The sequence below is a fragment of the Numenius arquata genome, chromosome 17, assembly GCF_964106895.1.
Source record: "Numenius arquata chromosome 17, bNumArq3.hap1.1, whole genome shotgun sequence".
Classification (NCBI taxonomy): domain Eukaryota; kingdom Metazoa; phylum Chordata; class Aves; order Charadriiformes; family Scolopacidae; genus Numenius; species Numenius arquata.
Window position 1 is genome coordinate 11,187,759 of NC_133592.1, and position 18,839 is coordinate 11,206,597.

The 18,839-nt window shown below is 51.4% G+C and overlaps 1 protein-coding gene across 1 annotated transcript; it reads right to left on the reverse strand.

Annotated features, from left to right (window-relative positions):
* Positions 1–9,843: 9,843 nt before the first annotated feature.
* TVP23C (trans-golgi network vesicle protein 23 homolog C) lies at positions 9,844–16,952 on the reverse strand. The gene is made up of 7 exons (XM_074160051.1): positions 16,891–16,952; positions 15,895–15,977; positions 14,908–15,052; positions 14,340–14,429; positions 12,463–12,594; positions 12,250–12,378; positions 9,844–11,282 (listed from the first exon to the last, which is right to left on the reverse strand). Exons 1-7 carry the CDS (start codon positions 16,900–16,902, stop codon positions 11,250–11,252), a joined length of 624 nt encoding a protein of 207 aa, XP_074016152.1. The 5' UTR covers positions 16,903–16,952; the 3' UTR covers positions 9,844–11,249.
* Between the last annotated feature and the right edge of the window lie 1,887 nt (positions 16,953–18,839).

Genomic DNA, 18,839 nt, shown 5'->3' on the forward strand with positions numbered 1-18,839 from the left:
CACCTCCCACCAGACCAGGTTGCTCAAAGCCCCATCCAACCTGGCCTTGAACCCCTCCAGGGATGGGGCAGCCACAGCTTCTCTGGGCAACCTGGGCCAGGGTCTCACCACCCTCACAGCAAAGAGTTTCTTCCCCAGATCTCATCTCAATCTCCCCTCTTTCAGATCAAAACTGTTACCACTCATCTATGGCTCCCCTCCCTGATCAAGAGTCCCTCCACAGCTTTTCGGGGGTTTCCAGCTTTTCCCCTTTAGGGACTGGAAGGGGCTCTAAGGTCTCCCCGGAGCCTTCTCTTCTCCAGGCTGAACCCCCACAACTCTCTCAGCCTGTCCTCACAGCAGGGGGGCTCTAGCTCTCTCAGCATCTCCATGGCCTCCTCTGGCCCAGCTCCAACAGGTCCATGTCCTTCCTGTGCTGAGGACTCCAAAGCTGGACACATTACTCCAGAGAAGGTCTCCCCAGAGCAGAGCAGAGGGGCAGAATCCCCCACCTCGTCCTGCTGGCCACGCTGCTGGGGATGCAGCCCAGGATGCGGGTGCTTTCTGGGCTGCCAGTGCACGTTGCCGGCTCATGCCACCAACACCCCCAAGTCCTTCTCCTTAGGGCTGCCCTCAACCCATTCTACACCCAACATGGATTTGTTCCTTAAGCGAGTGCCTGGGGCTGAACTGCTCTTCCTCACCCCAAGACTGGGACGGAATGGGAAAGCCACGGCCCCCGCCCCGCACACAATCAAGCGCTGTGCACAGCAGGTGTAATTATAACGTGGGGGTGAAAGGGATGACGCAGCTGGGATTCCCAGGAACCCTCTTGCTGTGTGACCCTGGAGACGTGGGCCACCTCAGGCCAAAGGAGACTGAACGGGACCCTGGGAAGCCACGGCCAAGGCCTGCCTGGCTGGCTTGAAGCACCGATGCCGAGCACAGGACAGAAGATGTGGGGCATGGAGCGGGCAGTGACGTTGCCATAAGCCCCAAGGCATGTGCCGGGGCTGCAGGGCTGCTGGGGAGAGGATGGCCCATGGTGACATCCCCCAGCAATGCATTGCCCATGGTGACATCCCCCAGCCACGCACTGTGACATCATGGCCCTCACTGCTCATATTGGGGCACCCAGCCTCTCCCGGCAGGCTCGTGCCTGAGTGCTCCAGCTGAGCGTTTTGGCGAGGCTTGGAGTGCGGAGCAAGCCTTTGGCTCGGTGCTGGGCTTGTGCCTGGGAGCTGGTGGCTGCAGCTCTCAGTGCCCATCCCCGCAACCACTGCAGGTTTTTCCCCGGCCCTGCCTGGCTCAGGCAGCCCGGGCAGCCCGGAGACGCGCTCGCCGCAGCAGAGGTGAGCTGTGCGGGGAGCCTTCACCCTGGGGAGATGGGTGGGTTTCCCTCTGGAGGGAGCTGGGCTTCTCTCCCACCCCTCCCCGGGCCAGGCAATGACCGTGGCCTCCCCTCCTCTTCTAGTGGGACACCCACCGCTGCAGCGTCACAGAGAAGGAGGTGTCCATCCCCACCAGCTCTCCACAGACCACTGCAGCGTGTGCTGAACATGGCCACGACCTCGGAGGACCTCTGCCCCCTCTGCCTTTACAACTGGCACAATGTAGCCCGTCCCGCGCGGTGTGAGCACCGATTCTGTTTCGACTGCATCGGGCAGGGGGCAGAGAACAAGCCTGAGTGCCGCGACTGCAGGAGGAGGGCGAGGATCATCCAGCACTTGCTGTGGGGGCACCCATTTGAAGAGGACGCTGCCGTAAGACCGCCTGCGGCACCCTTGGGCAAGGCACCAGACGAGGTGCCTTATGAATCAAGAGAAGCATCCCAGGAACACCAGGAATGGAACTGGGATGCAGAGAACGTGGGCGGCCTTCACGCCATGGACTGGGGGAGGCTTTTCCAGAAGCACCCACATCTGCTGCAGCTCCTGCGGCCCTGGCTGCAGGAGGAGCTGGGCCGCATCTTCGAGGAAGAGCCTCCTCTGGCCCTCACGCTGGAGGAGATGATCCTGGGAGCCCTGCCCGTCTACGGCCTGCATGAAGGCCACCTGGTCGAGGTGCTGCGGCCCAACATGGGAATCTGCACGATTGTCTTCGTGCAAGGACTCATTAAATTCACGGCGGAGCAGTTGAGGAGGCCAGCCCACCAGCTCCTGCTCCAGGACGGGTGCCGCGCTGCCAGCAGGACGGAGGACAGCCCCGGGGACGTCAGCAGATCCGCTATCTTCAGCTGGCGGCGGGACCACAGCCCTGAGGCCACCACGAGCTGGGCCGCCCACCAGGAGAGTCAGGAGGGCAACGACGTGGCCAGAAGCACCTCCGCTGGCTTCTACAGGAGAGGCGAGGTCTGCCTCGTCAGCACCACGGGCTGGGCTGCCATTCAAGGGGGATGGGAGTCCAGCCTCAGGGCCAGCACCAGCTCTGCTGCCTTCCGAGGGGGACGGGAGCACAGCCCCAGGGCCAGCCCCAGCCCCACGGCCTCCCAAGGTGGGACTCCTGCCCCCCAACCAGCCCCCTCCAGCAGCGCGGCCGCAGCGGAGGCCGAGGAACCGCAGCGGGAGCCGGGGCAGGCTGAGGCCGGTGCCTCTGCTCCCGGCCGGGGCAGGGGCCGCTCAGCTCGGAGGCCCCGGCGCCCTCTCAAGAGAAAGGCCGGCAGCTCCCAGGACTCTGCCGTGCCCACCAAGAAGCCACCACGCCGGGGGTGCTAGAAGATGCTAGAAGCCTGGCAGCTGGTGAAAGGAGGGCTGGGCCAGCAGCAGGGCCACGGGCCCACCCCCACGGCCACCCGAAGGCTCTGCTCAGGACTCAAAAGCTCAGCTCTAACAGTAAATAAAACCATCAAAATCCCCACCCAGGATCTTTCTCCCCCTTTTGCTGGTGCTCGGCCTGACTTCTCCTCCCAGCTCTGCTGGGCCCGAAGGCCTACGGGGTCAGACTGGTGGGAGAGGGGTTGGGGCGATTGACGTGATCCCTTGCCTTGGACCATGTGAGCTGCATGGGGTCTGTAGCACCTCCTCAGGCCTACAGGGCCCATCTCATGGGAGAGGGGCTCGAGCGATGGACACGGTCCATTGCCCAGGACATGGTCCTGTGGATCTAGCTCTAGGGCACCCTGCTTGAGGAGGGGGGTTGGACCTGATGACCTCCAGAGGTGCTTACCCACCTCAACCACTCTGTGGAAGAGGAAGAAAGCTTTTACAAGTCAAGGCAGCATCCAGTAAATGCCAAATGCCACTAGAGGGGGATGAGCTGAGCTTTGGCATGGCATGTTCCCCCAGGCTGTGGGTAGAAGCTGAGGGCTTTCCCTAACCCTGTGTCAGCAAGTCCTTCCTCCTGCAGGTGACCACTGGAAATGCTGACAAGGGCTCTGACCTCATGAGAAAACCTCCCAATAGCTCATTGTCCAGCATCTTGTTTAATATGCAAATAGGCTGATATTTCCCTGGGGGAGAAAAGGTTCTGGGAAAACCAGGGAATCTGCAAAATGAAGTGTTTGCACCCGAAGTAATGGCTTTCTGCTGAAACATTAAGGGGTGGGCTCTCCAGCCTTGGGGGTAGGACATGTTTATAACGCCCCTGCTCCCATGTGTGCTGCAGCACCGTACGAGGCACACCTCAGGGCAATGCACCATGAAGTGCAAAACTATAGAGTGCAAACCTCAAGGGAGTGCTGCTGTACTTTGCAAAGCACATGGTTTGGGTTTGGTGTCTTCTGGGAAGAAACCACTGGCTTAATCCAAAGGTTGAACCCAGCTGCACCATGGAAAGGCAGTATTTGCCTGCACTCCAAGACATTTTCATGGTTTATAGCCTTTTAACAAGCTTCTCTCCCCCAGCACCACCTTTGCTGTGCTGCTCCATAAGCTTAAATACCATAATCTAAAATAAAAGCTGCTGGATCAACATGGGACCAGGACCTCCATGTTACGAGGTCGTACAGTGGGACTCGGTGCCATGCCGGTTTTCTGGGCTTGGGTTCAGCAGGGCTTTTCCAGAAGATCATCCTGCTCTACAGAAAACCAGCTGCAATGCTCAAGTCAGACTTTTGTTTATTTGCCCGTCTCTCCCTCGTGAGTGCAAGGACTCAAGTCACTGAAATGACACCGCACGTGCTCCTGCAGCCCTGCCACAGTGGGCTCCATCCCAGCCCAGTTGAGATCCATCACAGCCCTACCAACAGCCATTCTCTAAACAGTCAGGAGCCATAGGATGAGGGAGAATGGTTTTAAACTGAAAGAGGGGAGATTGAGATGAGATCTGGGGAAGAAATTCTTTGCTGTGAGGGTGGTGAGACCCTGGCCCAGGTTGCCCAGAGAAGCTGTGGCTGCCCCATCCCTGGAGGGGTTCAAGGCCAGGTTGGACGGGGCTTTGAGCAACCTGGTCTGGTGGGAGGTGTCTCTGCCCGGGGCAGAGGGGTTGGAACTTGATGATCTTTAAGGTCCCTTCCAACTCTAACCATTCTATGATTCTATGATTCTAGGAGGATTTAGGAGACCAGTAATGGGATTATAAATCCTCTTCCCTTGGTCACCACCATTCACGAGAGCTCAGCCAGTCACCAAGCCAACACCCCAATGTCCAGATGTGAGGGAGGGCTCCAACAAAGGCAAGATATAATTCGGCTACTAGTTAAAATAAACTTATAGGGAGTTTTAAACCTTAGAGCAGAGGGGATGAACGATGAGTGTGGAAGGTCCCGCAGGGGCAGAGGATCTGTGTGACCGGGGAGAAGTCATACAAACCATCAAAAAAGGGCCGGTCTCAACATCAGAACAGTCAGTAGGAAATGGTGAGTAACCATCTCAGCAACTAAACCCTGCTTTAATCTGGAAACATAACAGTTGGCAAGTGATCAAGTGAGTCTGTCCTGTGGCAGAGAAGCTGAATGACTCATGTACTCCAGCAGTTACTATGGAGTTGTTTACACATTGCTGTGCGACTGAAAAAAAAAAGAAAAAAAAAAAAAAGAGAGAAAAAAATAACCTAAAGAACTCGCCCAAAATGAACTACGTAGCAGGAGGTTTGCGCAAGCCGGCAGCAGGGAGAGGAATAACTCAGCAGGCCAAGGAGGTTTCCGGGAGGAGTCCAGAGATGAACGCACCGAGCCACTAATCCCTGAAAAACCTTCTGCTGCCAGATGGGTGGAAGGTGACAAGCATGATACTAGGGTTTGGGGTTTTTTTAAGGATTCTGGGAGGACGATGAGGAATAACAGACCAGAAAAATCCATTTCCTACACTGAGCCAAGTGTTTGGGCTTCACAGAGATAAGAAACAGCTGAGGAGCATCAACGTGGCTTTTGCCGAGGGGGAGCCCCACCTGGCAAATGTTAAAGCTCTTTGAAATGTGCAGCAAGTAAATGGGGGATGAGATGACCTGACATTAATAGCCATTAATTGGATAATTTACAAATTATTAGTTTGTGAAAAAAATTCATAAGAAAGGATGGGAATAAAATAGAAGTTTTCATACCAGGGGAAGGTCACCAAAGGGGTTCCCTGGGAAAAAATCATTTCTGTAGGAAATTCCTTGCCATGGGAGGATTTGGATGCCACTAAGTCCTGAGGCAAGTTCATGGCTGTTAGCAGTGATGATGCAGATACAGCCTTTGAGATCCTGCTCCACAAATTGCCAGACCTTAAATAGGTGCAAGAGTGACATCATTATTTTATATCACCAATTCCTCAGCACCGAGCAAGGTCAGAAACTGGATTTTGATTTACAGTGACCTTTGGCATGACCCGGAGCAGCCATTTTAATATAAAAAAACAGCTATTTGAAGTAGGTGTAGTTCCTCTGTGCTACAGATAACTCAGTAGTGCGACAAGACCTTAGAGGGCTATAGCTCCACAGCCTAAACCCTATGGCCCCAGGATTCCCTGCCTAAAATCACCTCCACTGCCTGCTCACGCTGCCTCACTTTCCTTGCCAGGCATCAAATCACCCTCCTGTCCCTGCAGAGTGTTTGAGTCATCCTCAGCCCTGCTGGGAACAGGAAAGATACTCAGAAAGAATCCCAGAACTTCCCACATCCCAAATCTTCTCTTGAGGTCCAATTGCTCAACTGTCTCCTTACAAAAGTCATAGACACATAGAATGGTTCGGGTTGGAAGGGACCTTAAAGACCATCCAGTACCACCCCCTGCCCTGGGCAGGGACACCTCCCACCAGACCAGGTTGCTCAAAGCCCCCTCCAACCTGGCTTTGAACCCCTCCAGGGATGGGGCAGCCACAGCTTCTCTGGGCAACCTGGGCCAGGCTCTCACCACCCTCACAGCAAAGAATTTCTTCCTGAGATCTCATCTCAATCTCCCCTCTTTCAGTTTAAAACTGTCCCTCCTCGTTGTATGGCTCCACTCTCTGATAAAGAGTCCCTGAAGCCACATGACAGGACATGAAACCACAACATCCTCCTGGACATCTTTACCCCAGTAAAACCCATGGCCTTGCTGGCACACATCCTGGCAGACAGTAAAGCCTCTCCTGGGGGATGCAGCATGAGCTGGTGGCTTTTGGGAGAGGAGACCCTGGATCTTAAGCCACCTCATCCAGCAGGATCCCAACACTAGTTTCAGTTTCTCTGGGGATTTCAAACCCCATGTTTAACATAAAACCCAGTGTCTCTCTGCCTTGTGGCACAGAACATCCCTGGCTTTCCCTTCCCTCACCACATGGGCACCAAATTAAGTTGGAGGCAGGTTCCACACCTTTTAATGAGATGTGAAGCATCTTTCCGCAGTCAGTGCTAATCTGTGGAGCTCTCTGCCGCAGGACACTGCGGAGTGTGTCACTAGGAGTCTGGGTGGGCTCACAAAGGAATCAGTCAAATTAATGGCAGCAAAATCCATCAGGTGACATAGAGGGAGCCACAAACCTGTGGAGGTACAAAAGGTGTTCCCGCAGTGGCTGTGAGTTGGTCATTTCCATAGTTTTCACAAAGCACACGGAATTAGCTGCCGCTCGAGACAAACCTGGGGTTTGGTGGGTTCAGTCTGATCCAGAGCCGTTCTTGCAGCTTCAGGACAGAGCTGGGAGCACACACAGTACTGTGAGCCGAGGCTGTCCCCACAGCAACACCCAAAGGCCTGAGAAACAGGGTGAAATTCAAGGAGCCGAGCGCTGCAGGCTGCGGCTGAGCAGCAGAAACCAGCACAGCGTGTCCCCAACGCCAGCTGCCCCGAGCCACACGCTGGCACCAGAGGGGACAGGAAGGAACTGGTATCGCACGCACACACACCCGGTTCACTTTTGGCACCCACAGGCAGATAACGATGGGCCCACGTGTCCTCTGGGGGATAAAAACGCTGCTATCAGTAAAACAGAAATAGCGTTTCCTTTCTCTCTACCCTTCACTTGTCTTATCAGGGCACGGGGGAGGCTCTTGGCTTGCCGTGGGTTTGTAGGCTGGGGAGGGACGCCTGCTCCCCAAAATTGGGGCTGTTTGCACAGAAAAGCAGGAGGGAAGCGAGAAATTCCTTCCTGCCAGGAGTACTGGAAGCGGTGCTGGGTCCTGGCCAACATCCACCCTCCTCAGCCGCATCCCCACTCCCTTTGGTCTCCCCAAAGGTCATTCTCCATTAGTCACTGCAGCTTTTTTGTTTAGGAAATACCAGCTGGGATGTGCTGTCCTGTGTGAGCGGGGCTGAGCGTGGCCTCGGCCAAGCAGCTACAGCAGAATTTTCCCCGCAGCCTTCTGGGCCCGGCAAATCTCCAAGAAATCTCTGGAGAAAAAGACAGACAGGTTCCAAGGCCAGGTCACTCCGTGTGCACTCAGCATCCCTCCTTCGCCCTTCCCTGTGGTGCTCCCCGGGGCAGGGGGTAGCACAGAGGGAAGGGGAGATGCACCCGATGTGGCAAAACTGCCTCTAAAGCTTTGTGTTTTGAAAATATCCCGGTGCATCACGATAATGTGTTGAAGCCCCAGGTCAGATAAAAGCCTCGCTTCTGCCCCTGAAACCAGGCGCCTTCCCCCAGGGACGCCAGAGCCACGCTGGCCACGGTGGTCGAGGACAAACGGAGGCTGTTCTGCAGCAGCAGGAGGGGACAGGTCCCCGCTGTGGCCAAAGCACAAGGGAGCAGCTCATCCCTAGGACACACAGGAAGGACGAGGCCTCACACAGCTCAAAGTCGACACCAAACATGCCCCAGGACCCGTTCTGTCCCCAGCTCCGTGAGAGGCTCCCTGCTGGCCCAAGACACTCACGCTCCAAGGACTCAAACCGGCTCTGCCTGTAAAATGAGGACGATTTCAAGCCCACCTTTCAGCCGTGCTTGCAACACCCGAGGCGTACTTTGCTATTTCAGAGCAAATAGTATTTTATTATTATTGTTCTTGGAATATTTCTGCTTCTGTAAACCCTGGCGGGTTCAGCCACCACCCAGGCCTGGAGGTCTTAGGTGGGGCCATCATTCCACAGTTAATGCTCAAGGAACTGGCTTAGTGTGGATTCCCAAAGCTTGTCAAAAAAAAAAAAAAAGCACATTCAGAGAATTTCCCCATTTCTGCAGCAACTCCCACTTCCTGCTTCACAGGAAACCCCAGCAGGCAGCGAGTGAAAAAAATCAAATGCGACTCACACCCAACGGGAGCAGCGATAAGAAATTTGGTTCTGATCCATGCCGTGGAGAAACGCAATAAAACGCCAGCTTCTCAGAAGCCAAAAGACTGAACACTTGCCAAGAGGCTAAAAATAATCCGAAGAGGGATATATTTAAAGCCACGTACTAATGAATGCTTCTGTCCTTGATTAAATAAACTGCAACTTCCAGAAAAGCAGACTCTATTTTCCAGCAGTTTAGGGGGAGGGAGACTTGGCAGCCAGGGAATAAACATGAAGTCCAAAACTTTCAACACATTTTAAAACAACTACCTCGTGGCTGGAGCTGTACTGGAGTCAGTGCTGTCCCTCCGACGGCAGCTGCAAACTGGGGGCTCGTTGGGCTGGAGCAGAAAGGATTTCCCTTCTGTCGCACTGTACTGGCCAGACACTGCACTCGTGCATCCCCACGTGGCTGCAGAGCACCTTTGCTTCAGAGATTGACTTCACTTCACAGCATCACAGAATTGTAGGGGTTGGAAGGGACCTCTGGAGATCATCCAGTCCAACCCCCTGCCAGAGCAGGGTCACCCAGAGTAGGTCGCACAGGAACGTGTCCAGGAGGGTTTTGAATGTCTCCAGAGATGGAGACTCCACCACCTCTCTGGGGAGGCTGTTCCAGGGCTCTGCCACCCTCACAGGAAAGAAGTTCCTCCTCATGTTAAGATGGAACTTCTTGTGTTCCAAGTTTGTGCCCGTTACCTCTTGTCCTGTCCCTGGGCACCACTGAAAAAAGATTGGCCCCGTCCTCCTGACACCCACCCTTTAAGTATTTATAGGTGTTGATGAGATCCCCCCAGTCTTCTCTTCTCCAGACTAAAAAGACCCAAGTCCCTCAGCCTTTCCTCATCAGAGAGATGTTCCAGGCCCCTCATCATCTTCATGACCCTTTGCTGTACCCTCTCCAGCAGTTCCCTGTCCTTCCTGAACTTGGCCAGCTTACATCCATTCGTTAGAAGTAAATCATCTCCTCCAGGTAAGTGGGGACTAGAAGTTCCTGCTCCATGGCGGGATGCTGCCACCTCCCAGGAGTGAGCCAGGGACCTGGGCAGAGGGCCCCCTTGGTGCCATCAGAAGGAACATCTTACCCACTTCTTATAAAGTGACAATTAACTTCAGCTCTGCATGATAACGGAAGTGTTTGCGCAGGGAAAACTGTCCAAGACCCGTGGGTAAAAGGAACCGTGTCAGAGCTCACCAACCAGCACCGTTAAACCTGACAAGTAGCCCCTGTTAAAACTACAATACACGGTGTGTAAGTAGAGCTCAGCCATGAATCATAGAAGGGATATTTAATCCGGTTAAACAAAGCGTTATTTTAATTTCAAGATTTTATAAATACATATTTACAAAAGGAAGGTATCAATCCAAAGAGTTAAACAAATGTACAGCTCCCGAGTACTGCTACGGTCCAGGGAGAGAGAGTGTGTCAATCAATCCCACGATTTACAATACCCTTTATTCAAAAAGAAACCACATTCTTAATTTAAAACAACTCATCCGAAGTTTACAATATCCACCGCTGCGAAAGCACCATCCGCCTTGAACAGAACGACATGAGAAGAAGGAACCGCTCCCTTCCACAGAGCTTTTCAGACAAAATACATCACTTTCTGCCGTTAAGCGAACACTCACCATCCTACAAAAGGCTTTTTTCCAGCCCCCAGGCTCCGTGGGGAGCACGGTGTGAGGACGGCACCCTGCATGGATTCAACTAACGTAAACCCCTGCTGGTCTCGCTCCCCGCGATCCTGCGCTGAGGGGCTGGTGAGGAAACTGCAGATCAAACACCCACCACCCTCCTGGCCAGAGCAAAAGACTCGTGGCACCAAACACACGACAGCACCAAACACGGCTGACGCTGCCGGATGGCATCGCTTTGACAGCTTTACTCAGACAACGACTGCTCTCGGATTCGCTCTGAAACTGTGCCTGCAACCTTCCTCCTAACCTGGTTTTACTCTGGCTACGCTCTCCATACACAGGCCTGCAGGTAGAAGAGGAACTACCCACAAATCCAGGGGTTTAAGATGTTTCTGAGACCTCCAAGAAAGCTGCAGATTTAAAACAAAACAAGTCTGGAGCTGCTCAGAAGTCACTTTCTGCAGTTTCTATGAGACTTCAATAATCTTCCCGCTTAACAGCAGCTTTAGCTGTCCTTCATTGCAAGCACCTTCAAACCAGAGAACGAGAGAGATGTGGAGCCAGAAGAGCGCTACCTAAACTCCGTAACAGAAACAGCAACAACCTCTGAGAACAAAACGCAGCGAAGTCCACAACTGAAACTATTTGAGGCACCAACTGCTAGAGGAGTTGGGGGAGTTCTCAGATAACAGAAGGCTCGGCTTGTGCATGGTTTTTCTGAAGAAGGGTGTCCAGCAATTTTCTCTTAATTCATCCAGTAGTTATAAACCTGTACGGCAGCCACCTAGGATAACTTCTAATTTAAAGTTTAGGCAAATTAATTCTAATTAATCAAATTAAAGAAAGGTCTGAAACACAAACTGCTAGCGGAAAATTGAATATAAGTTGCTAGGAGTGAAGTAACCTGAAGTCTTGCACAATTTATTTACTTCTTTTAATTCACACCTCATGTACGCAGCTCCCAAATCTCATCTCTGTTGTCCACTACCGTGAATCCGGTCTGGCTTGAGGCTTCTGCTGTACTCAGGATGCTGTTTGGTCCTCTTTAGCCACCGTCTGCAGAAGGGGAAGAAGAAGAAAAGGAGAATAATGTGACTCACTGCCGTGATTCTACAGCAAAACCAGACATTTCTGCCAGAGGTGGGACTGGTCTGGGCCTTTGGTTTAACCACTGCAGCCGTAAAAGCATTCAGAAGCAAACCCAGCTACAGAAGAGCACAATCCCAGCACAGACTGCCAAGAAGAACAGTTCATCAATGTCTGAGTTTCTGATCGCGCTAACGACAATAATTCCAGCAAATATTTGTGAACCCGTGGCAGCCAAACCACCCGCCCCCAGATCCATGTGTGTTACCCAGCCAGCCACAGCCGGGAAACCTGGAAAAAGCAAAAGTGATTTGACAGCCTAGAAGCAGAAGAGGGGATGGTTGGGCCTGCTGCTGCAGGGACCTATGGAAGGAGGAAAACCCAGGTCTGGGGCAGAAAAGGACCTGTTCAGAAGAGCTGGTTGGAAGTGCGAAAGAATAGAAAAGGCAGCGGCAGCCCTTTTGGCTAAGAGCTGCACGCTGAAGCACAGGGACTAATGTATCCCTCCAGATGAACACGTCTGTGGTTGGCACAACTTTAAGAGGAAGTACTGCAATGAAAGGAGTAATTTAGCAATGCATTAGCCGAGAGCAGTACTTTATCAAAAGCCCTTTCACTTTGTCACCACATTCACTGTGTTCCTTATTTCCAACATACCAGCCATATTCCAGTAACTTCTATGGCACCTGTCCATGGCACCAGCAAATAATATGAGCTCACGATGTGCTGCAAATGGAACTTGATGCCTATAATCAATAAAATTACTCTGTGACTTTACTAAGGGGGCTCAAATTCACAAGGTAGAAAGGTGTGACGGTTCCATCTGCAGAACTATAAATAACATTTTCAGCCTTTCTTTCCACGGCCCAGGCAGTAAGGGAGCTGACGGCCGGAAACAAATATGACCAGAGGGTTTCCAAACCGCTGGAAATCTTACCTGCCGCAAGAACTGCTTCCCAAGGTAGTTGGTTGCCATGCTTGTCAAGTTCTTTCTGCTGCCGACTTTACACCTGATATAACCATAAAGGTTGGCTCCCTGAAGCACCACCCCCATCACGACCACTGCCTAAGACACAGGAAAATACGGTCACTGATTTACACCATCTTGCCTGGAACACACAGGATCTACTCCTGGGCTGAGCCCACTCACCAGCCATTTCACTTTGAAAGAAAAGAGAGCGCTGAAAGCAAATATCACCCAGATCATAGGACAGGTAATTAGACCCAACCAGAAAATTCGGGACTCTGCTTCTGATGAGGTTTTACTCCCTTGCGCCGATACCTAGAAAGAGAAAGGAAATGGAGATTAACAGGCTGCTCTGTTGTATAGATCACATTGTCATTAACACCAGTGCAGAATCTACAAGCCCCCTTGTAAAAAACAAAAAACAAAAAAGTTTTTTGCCTCCACACAACAGAACTGGGTGCTTCCTAGATTGATTTCCACATCACATAAAGATCTTTCTGCAGCAGCAGATGTTTCCATTTAAGGGACCCTCTGTTTCCATTTAAGGGACCCTTTTTTCAGTTTTCTATCAGAAACAATGGAGGCAGAAGCATCAAATCCTCTTGGAATGCTTGGGGCTGAAAGGTTAAGTTTGGGAAACATGACATTTACTGCATGGTTCACTTACAAAGCTTAGAAACAGCCAAACCGGTAAGGTTTTCTACCTCCAAATCACTGTAGACAACCAAAATTTCACTAATTCCAACACTGGCAGAACTAAATATTGATACTCTCTGGCATCAAAGTAGGATTTTTTTTTTTTTTTTTACACACACAGAGATGTGATTCACACCACACTATTGATTTATAAAGCCTTTAAGAGCAGAAGATCTCAAGCAAGCATTCACTTCTTCCTATAATAGTTAAAAAACCTGGACTGGGTTAATAACTTCTGAGTAAATTTGACCATTCTATGATTCTATGAAATTGCCAGCATCATCATCAGTTCAGCCACCTTTCTCCCCCTCCCCAGGTATGTTCTAGCTTTTCTAAACTAGCACGGTTTTGAGAAAGAAAGTGCCTGTAGTGAGGGCACAAACCCAGCTGGAGAAAGGTTTAAGTTCAAGTCCATCCACCACTGCAGTCTTCCATCCTGACAGCAGAAAATGATCTTCACCTCACTCCAGATCTGCATCCCCTTAGCTCCATATGAACAGGGATAAGGGACAGGGATCAAAAGGGTAAATACAGAATCACAGAATGATATGAGGTTGGAAGGTTGCTTCTCTTCTCCAGACTAAAAAGACCAAGTCCCTCAGCCTTTCCTCATCAGAGAGGTGTTCTAGTCCCCTTATCATCTTTGTAGCCCTTTGCTGTACACTCTCCAGCAGTTCCCTGTCCTTCTTGAACTAGGGAGACCAGTCCTGACTCCAGATGTGGCTTCACGAGGCAGAGCAGAGGGGCAGGATGACCCCCCTCGACCTTGTTGGTCACACTCTTCCTGAGTGACCTTCCTCATCCTTCTTGGCCACAAGGGCACGTTGCTGGCTCATGGTCATCCTGTTGTCCACCAGGACTCCCAGGTCTTTTTCCTCAGAGCTGTTCTCCAGCAGGTCAGCCCCAACCTGTACTGGTGCATGGTGCCTGATGGATGGGATACTAGAGAGGTAGCAGGAGCCATCACAAACACAAAGGCAAAGCAGCAGCTGTGACAAATGCTATACATTTCTTCCTACTTCCAGTAAGTTTTCTATAGGAGATAAAGGCTACATCAGCTGTTCCAAGTTCCCACCAGAAAACTTGTAGGTTACTGACGTGATGTGGAAACCTTTACTGGAAACTTTGGAACTTTTACATTACTTAAATCAAGCCCGACCAATACATCAGGAGAATTTTAAAATAATTCCACAATCACAAAGCTCATTCTGCAGCCTACAGGGAACAAGCCCGTGGTTACAGATCTGTGGCTGGAAGTAAACATCCTTGTTGGGCAATCTACTATCACAAGCATAGCTCCCAATTAACAGGGGTTTCATAAACCAGAAACAATTAAAAGAAAAAATTAATAAAAAGAAAATCACCTTTCTGGCTTCAAATATCCAGTGACTTCTACCATCATCATCCACCTGGTTCCACCAGCGAAGACCAACCATCAGTCGCCCTGTGACATTCTGAAATAGAAGAAACACAATAAGCTTTATAACTTCTGCTAAAAGAAACCATTTGCCAAGGGTTGCTATCTTCAGGCTGCTCATCTGCCTCAACATTTGGGAAAACAAGATTACATGGCTCTTATGTCCGCAGCAATCTATTTTCTGATACGTCCATTGCAACAACAAATTACTGTAATAATATAAAGTTAAGGCATAGTTCTGGTGATTCAAAAGTGATCTGATAATGAAGCCTGTGCTACCTTAAGAGAAAGTCTCATAGATGTTCTCCATTTGATTTTCAAAAAGGAAATTTAAGTGATTTAAGAGTTGTTATTATTTCAATTATTGTATTACTGCAACACATCACAGTACTTGGGCATCATTTTGTTGGAAAGGCACAAAGTCGTCACTTTTTTTTGGTGACGTGAATATCACTCTCTTCAATTATTCTTATTATAGTAAGACAAAAATAAAAAAAAGCGGAAGAGGAACTTACCTTTACAGCCCAAAAGTCACATGACAAGAGGAGGATAATTGTCACCATGCAGGCAATAAAGCTGCTAGTTAAGAGCTCACAGAGCAGATAGACAACTATCGCACTGACTCGGAAGAATAAGTGGAAAAATGATGCCACTGGATGCCTGGAATGAAGGACAGTGCAGTCACAGCTCTTTCAAACAAGACTGAAGCAACTTCAGAGAAATGACACTGCTAAGGCAGCCTCCCACCAACTCACAGGATAAAGATCAGCATCGTAACGTGAACCCAGTAAGCAACAACTGCGGAAAATATGGGAAATAAACTGACTACAAGTTCATCATAAGGAGGACACGTTCTACGTGCAGCCACATCCCATGTGCAAAAAGAATTTGAGGTGGAAGGGGACAGGGAGTTTTATCTGCTGTTCAATGTAAGGCAATTTTAATAGGGTAAATTTAAAAGGTTCTGATGCCAGAAACAACTCTGATGGAAAGATCACATTTCTCAACACAGCAAACTTGCCCTTCTTTCTGATTTCTGCGGTTTCCAGGTTAGAAACATGCAGTACAGAGCCAGGGTCACCACAGCACCCGTGTATGGACCCTGCTCTGTGGCAGGGGTTTGGGCAGACAGCAGGGCAGCACCAAACACACTCGAGAACAAAGACTGGGGAAGAGGTAATGGACTAACCCGGAACCAGCCCTCAACATGGTGAGAACCTCCCGTTACAGAGTCACTGTATCAGTGTAGATTCCTCACACACAGAAAGACAAACACGTATTAAATGTGAGGGCTCAGAGGCATGAGGGCACAGATCTACAAATTCCAGTTCAGCTTCTGAAATTTCCTCTCTCTCTCTCAGTTGGGCAAAAGTTACTCTCCGTTACCTCTAACCAAACGGGGAAGGTACTTGCCATTACATGTTTCAATGCAATATGGCAGTCCTGCCTTCCCCAGGCTTCTGCCTAGAGCTCATCTAGAAACTCTCTCCATGGCCACTGACCTTATTTTTGACTTTTTTGATCTCCTGGATAGATCATCATCTGCATCAAAGAGAGACACATCCTCAATGTCATCACTGCTGTCCTGAAGCAGGGAAGAGACGCAGAGTTATGTGAGAAAAAAGAATCAGTTTTCAACTTCAGCTAGTGAGAGTTTTGATTACCCACAAGTATTACAGTCTTACCTTACGACCAAAACTAATTTGGGAAGAATGTGAAGATTTAACCACGTACAAAAGAAAACAGGCAGTATTAAATGTTTTGATTTGTCCTTTGTGAAACCAACATAAACTCACACTGTGAGTCCAAGGATCCTTTCTGCACCCAGGCAGTTGACTTCACAGCCAAGCCTAGGGTCCTTTATTCTTCATCCCTCTTAGAGAACTCATTACCTTGTACAAAAGCTATTCCTATGTCAGGCAAAGGTTCACGGCCTCCTGCGTTTTAGTGAATGTACTGCTGACAGAGCCAGAATTGGTTATTTTTACAGACAGGGCACATCTCTGCTGCAGGCCCTACAGAAACGTGACACCAACGAGTGCTCTCACACGGAAACCCCTTCCCTGAGCCCAGCCCTGCCTCAGCGGCTTCCAGCTGCGTACCCACGGGCAGCACTGCAGAACATCAGCCTGCCCCGGCCTCCCGCACTGACCCCGGCTACCAAACGCGGCAGGACCGCTTCCCAGCGGCAGCGCGGCCCCGGGGGCTGCAGGCCTAGGACAGCAGAAAGCGCCTATCTATCCATCGATCCGCCTCGCACACCCGCGGGCCGGGCGCTGCCGCCCCACTCCTGCCTGTCCGCCCCAGGCCTCGGCCCAGGCCCCACCGCGGTCCCGCTCCCCTGCGGACCCAGGCCCAGGCCTCGGACCGCTGAGGGCTCGGGCTCCGGACCGCTGAGGGCTCGGGCTCCAGACCCCTGCGGTCGCGGTCGCGGTCCCGGTCCCGGTCCCGGTCCCGGTCCCGGTCCCGGTCCCCCCGCCCCGCCAGGACCCCCTCACCTGCCGTAGCATGGTGGGAGCCCCCTCACTTCCGCCTGCCGCCGTCACGTCACCGCCGTCGGCCAATCCCGACACGCCTCGCCCCCCCCCACGCATGCGCGCTGGCGCAACGTAGCGCGAGCCGTAGTGATGTCACGGGGGCGGTGCGAGGCGCTGTGGCGGCTGGCGGCGGCTGCTGAGGGGCCGCGTCCGTACTGCCCCCCCGCCGCCGTCCCGGGCGGGCCCTGAGGGAGCGCGGTGGCACCGGCACCCCCGGAACTCGCCACCTCGTCCCTGTCCGCAGCTCCCTGCGGGGCCACCGGCGGGAAGGGAACTCCTCCCCGGGGGAGAGGCCCCGGCAGCGCCGGGAAGCCAGGCCGGACCCCGCCCGTGCTCCATCAGGAGCCACGGCAGCAGCTGCGGGAAGGGCGACCGTGTCGTACCCAGAGTCGATGTCAGGTGGAGTTAGTCAGAGGGAGAGCTTGAAGGACAAAGCAAAACAAACATTAATAGTACTTTACGCTTTATTATTTTGTGATCAACACAGCCTTCTCACAGGCAGCACCTCCTCCCAGCTGTCCCCGGGGTGCTGTTGGGCAGTGGGACACGCTCCCAGCTGGGGAGCAGGTCTCTGCTGCTTTCCCTCGTCCAGGCGCTGGGTAAGGACAAAGACCTCTTCGGCCCCCTGGGCTTTTCCACCTGCCACACGGGAGCCTGCTCAGGGGGGCAGCGAAGCGTGGGGCTCATGCGTATGTCGTCCCCAAAAGGCAGCTGGGGACACCACAGTTAGAACCGTCTGGGAGGAAGGTCAAGGCATGGAGCTACAGGGAAGATCCCTGGACACGCCAACTGTGACCCCCAGGGCTCAGGTTGACCCATGCTCCCAGGGTAACATCCCTGCTCACTTATAAAGAGCTCTGGCATCTGCTGGTGCCCTAAGTAACACAGGCCTTCCTCAAAACCTGTACTGCATTCAAATCATAGAATCAGAATCATTCAGGTTGGAAAAGACCCTTGGGATCATCGAGTCCAACCATCAATTAACACCTTATTTCTGCACAACACCTGAAAAAACACGGTAGAGAGGCACCATAGAAATAAGTGTATTCTGTAGCAAGTCAGAAGAGCTTCTTGTATAAAGACCTGGCTGTTTAATGATCTCTCTCATACATCTCGATTTTTTTTTTTTTTTTACTTTAGAAAGGGCAGATGTAGAGTTACTAGAACTGCCACTATCTTAAGTCTCATACACGTGATCTCATCTCATGGTGCGTGATCCAGCCACGAACAAGTAGAACGTCCTTTCGCTTCAATACTGCCTGCAGACAGTTCTGTCTTTATTTCAGTGTAAGATGACATTAAAAAGTCCATTTTTCTTGCCTAGTTAACAAGTGCATTTTTTATGCTCACTGAAGTCAGGATGCCATTTCACAGGCAATCCAAAGCTGTTACTAGTAAACACAATACTAAATAAAAACTTAATTTGCTTTTTTTATCTTTGTCGTTACCTCTTTTTAATACTTTCGTGCTCCTTTTCAGTTCACTGTGTGAAGCATCAAGGGCCATTCCTCTTCCAGTTATAACCAACACTCGGGTAAAAACATGGGTTTTGTTTGGAAACGCCTGTGGAGCCACACGGACAAAATTGCTGCAGCATCAATATGGTATCGTTATCTCAGGTAATATTATTGGCACTTTGTTGGTGACACAAATACATCGCTAATGGCACCGAGTTACAACATAACTCTTACTGAGATGATCTTGCCACCGCTCTGCCTGGCTTTGGCTCTGCTTGTGGCGTGTCATGTCCTGCACCCCCGGGTTGTCATCCCCACATGCCCAAAGGCCAGGCACACGGGAAGATCAGTTAAATTCTGAAGGGAATTGCAAAGATAGTAAACCCACCTCCTCATGGTTACCATCCTAAGTGCCGTCACCTACCGCGTATGACATCTTCCCACACGTTAATT

Bases quoted from the DNA above. Each gene is read 5' to 3' on its own strand.
- TVP23C (XM_074160051.1), bottom strand. The intron at 15,053-15,894 runs GTCAGTGGCCAT...CCTTCATTCCAG, and splicing joins TCAAAAAAGTCAAAAATAAG to GCATCCAGTGGCATCATTTT. The intron at 12,595-14,339 runs GTGATTTTCTTT...TTCTCTTTCTAG, and splicing joins GGATATTTGAAGCCAGAAAG to GTATCGGCGCAAGGGAGTAA.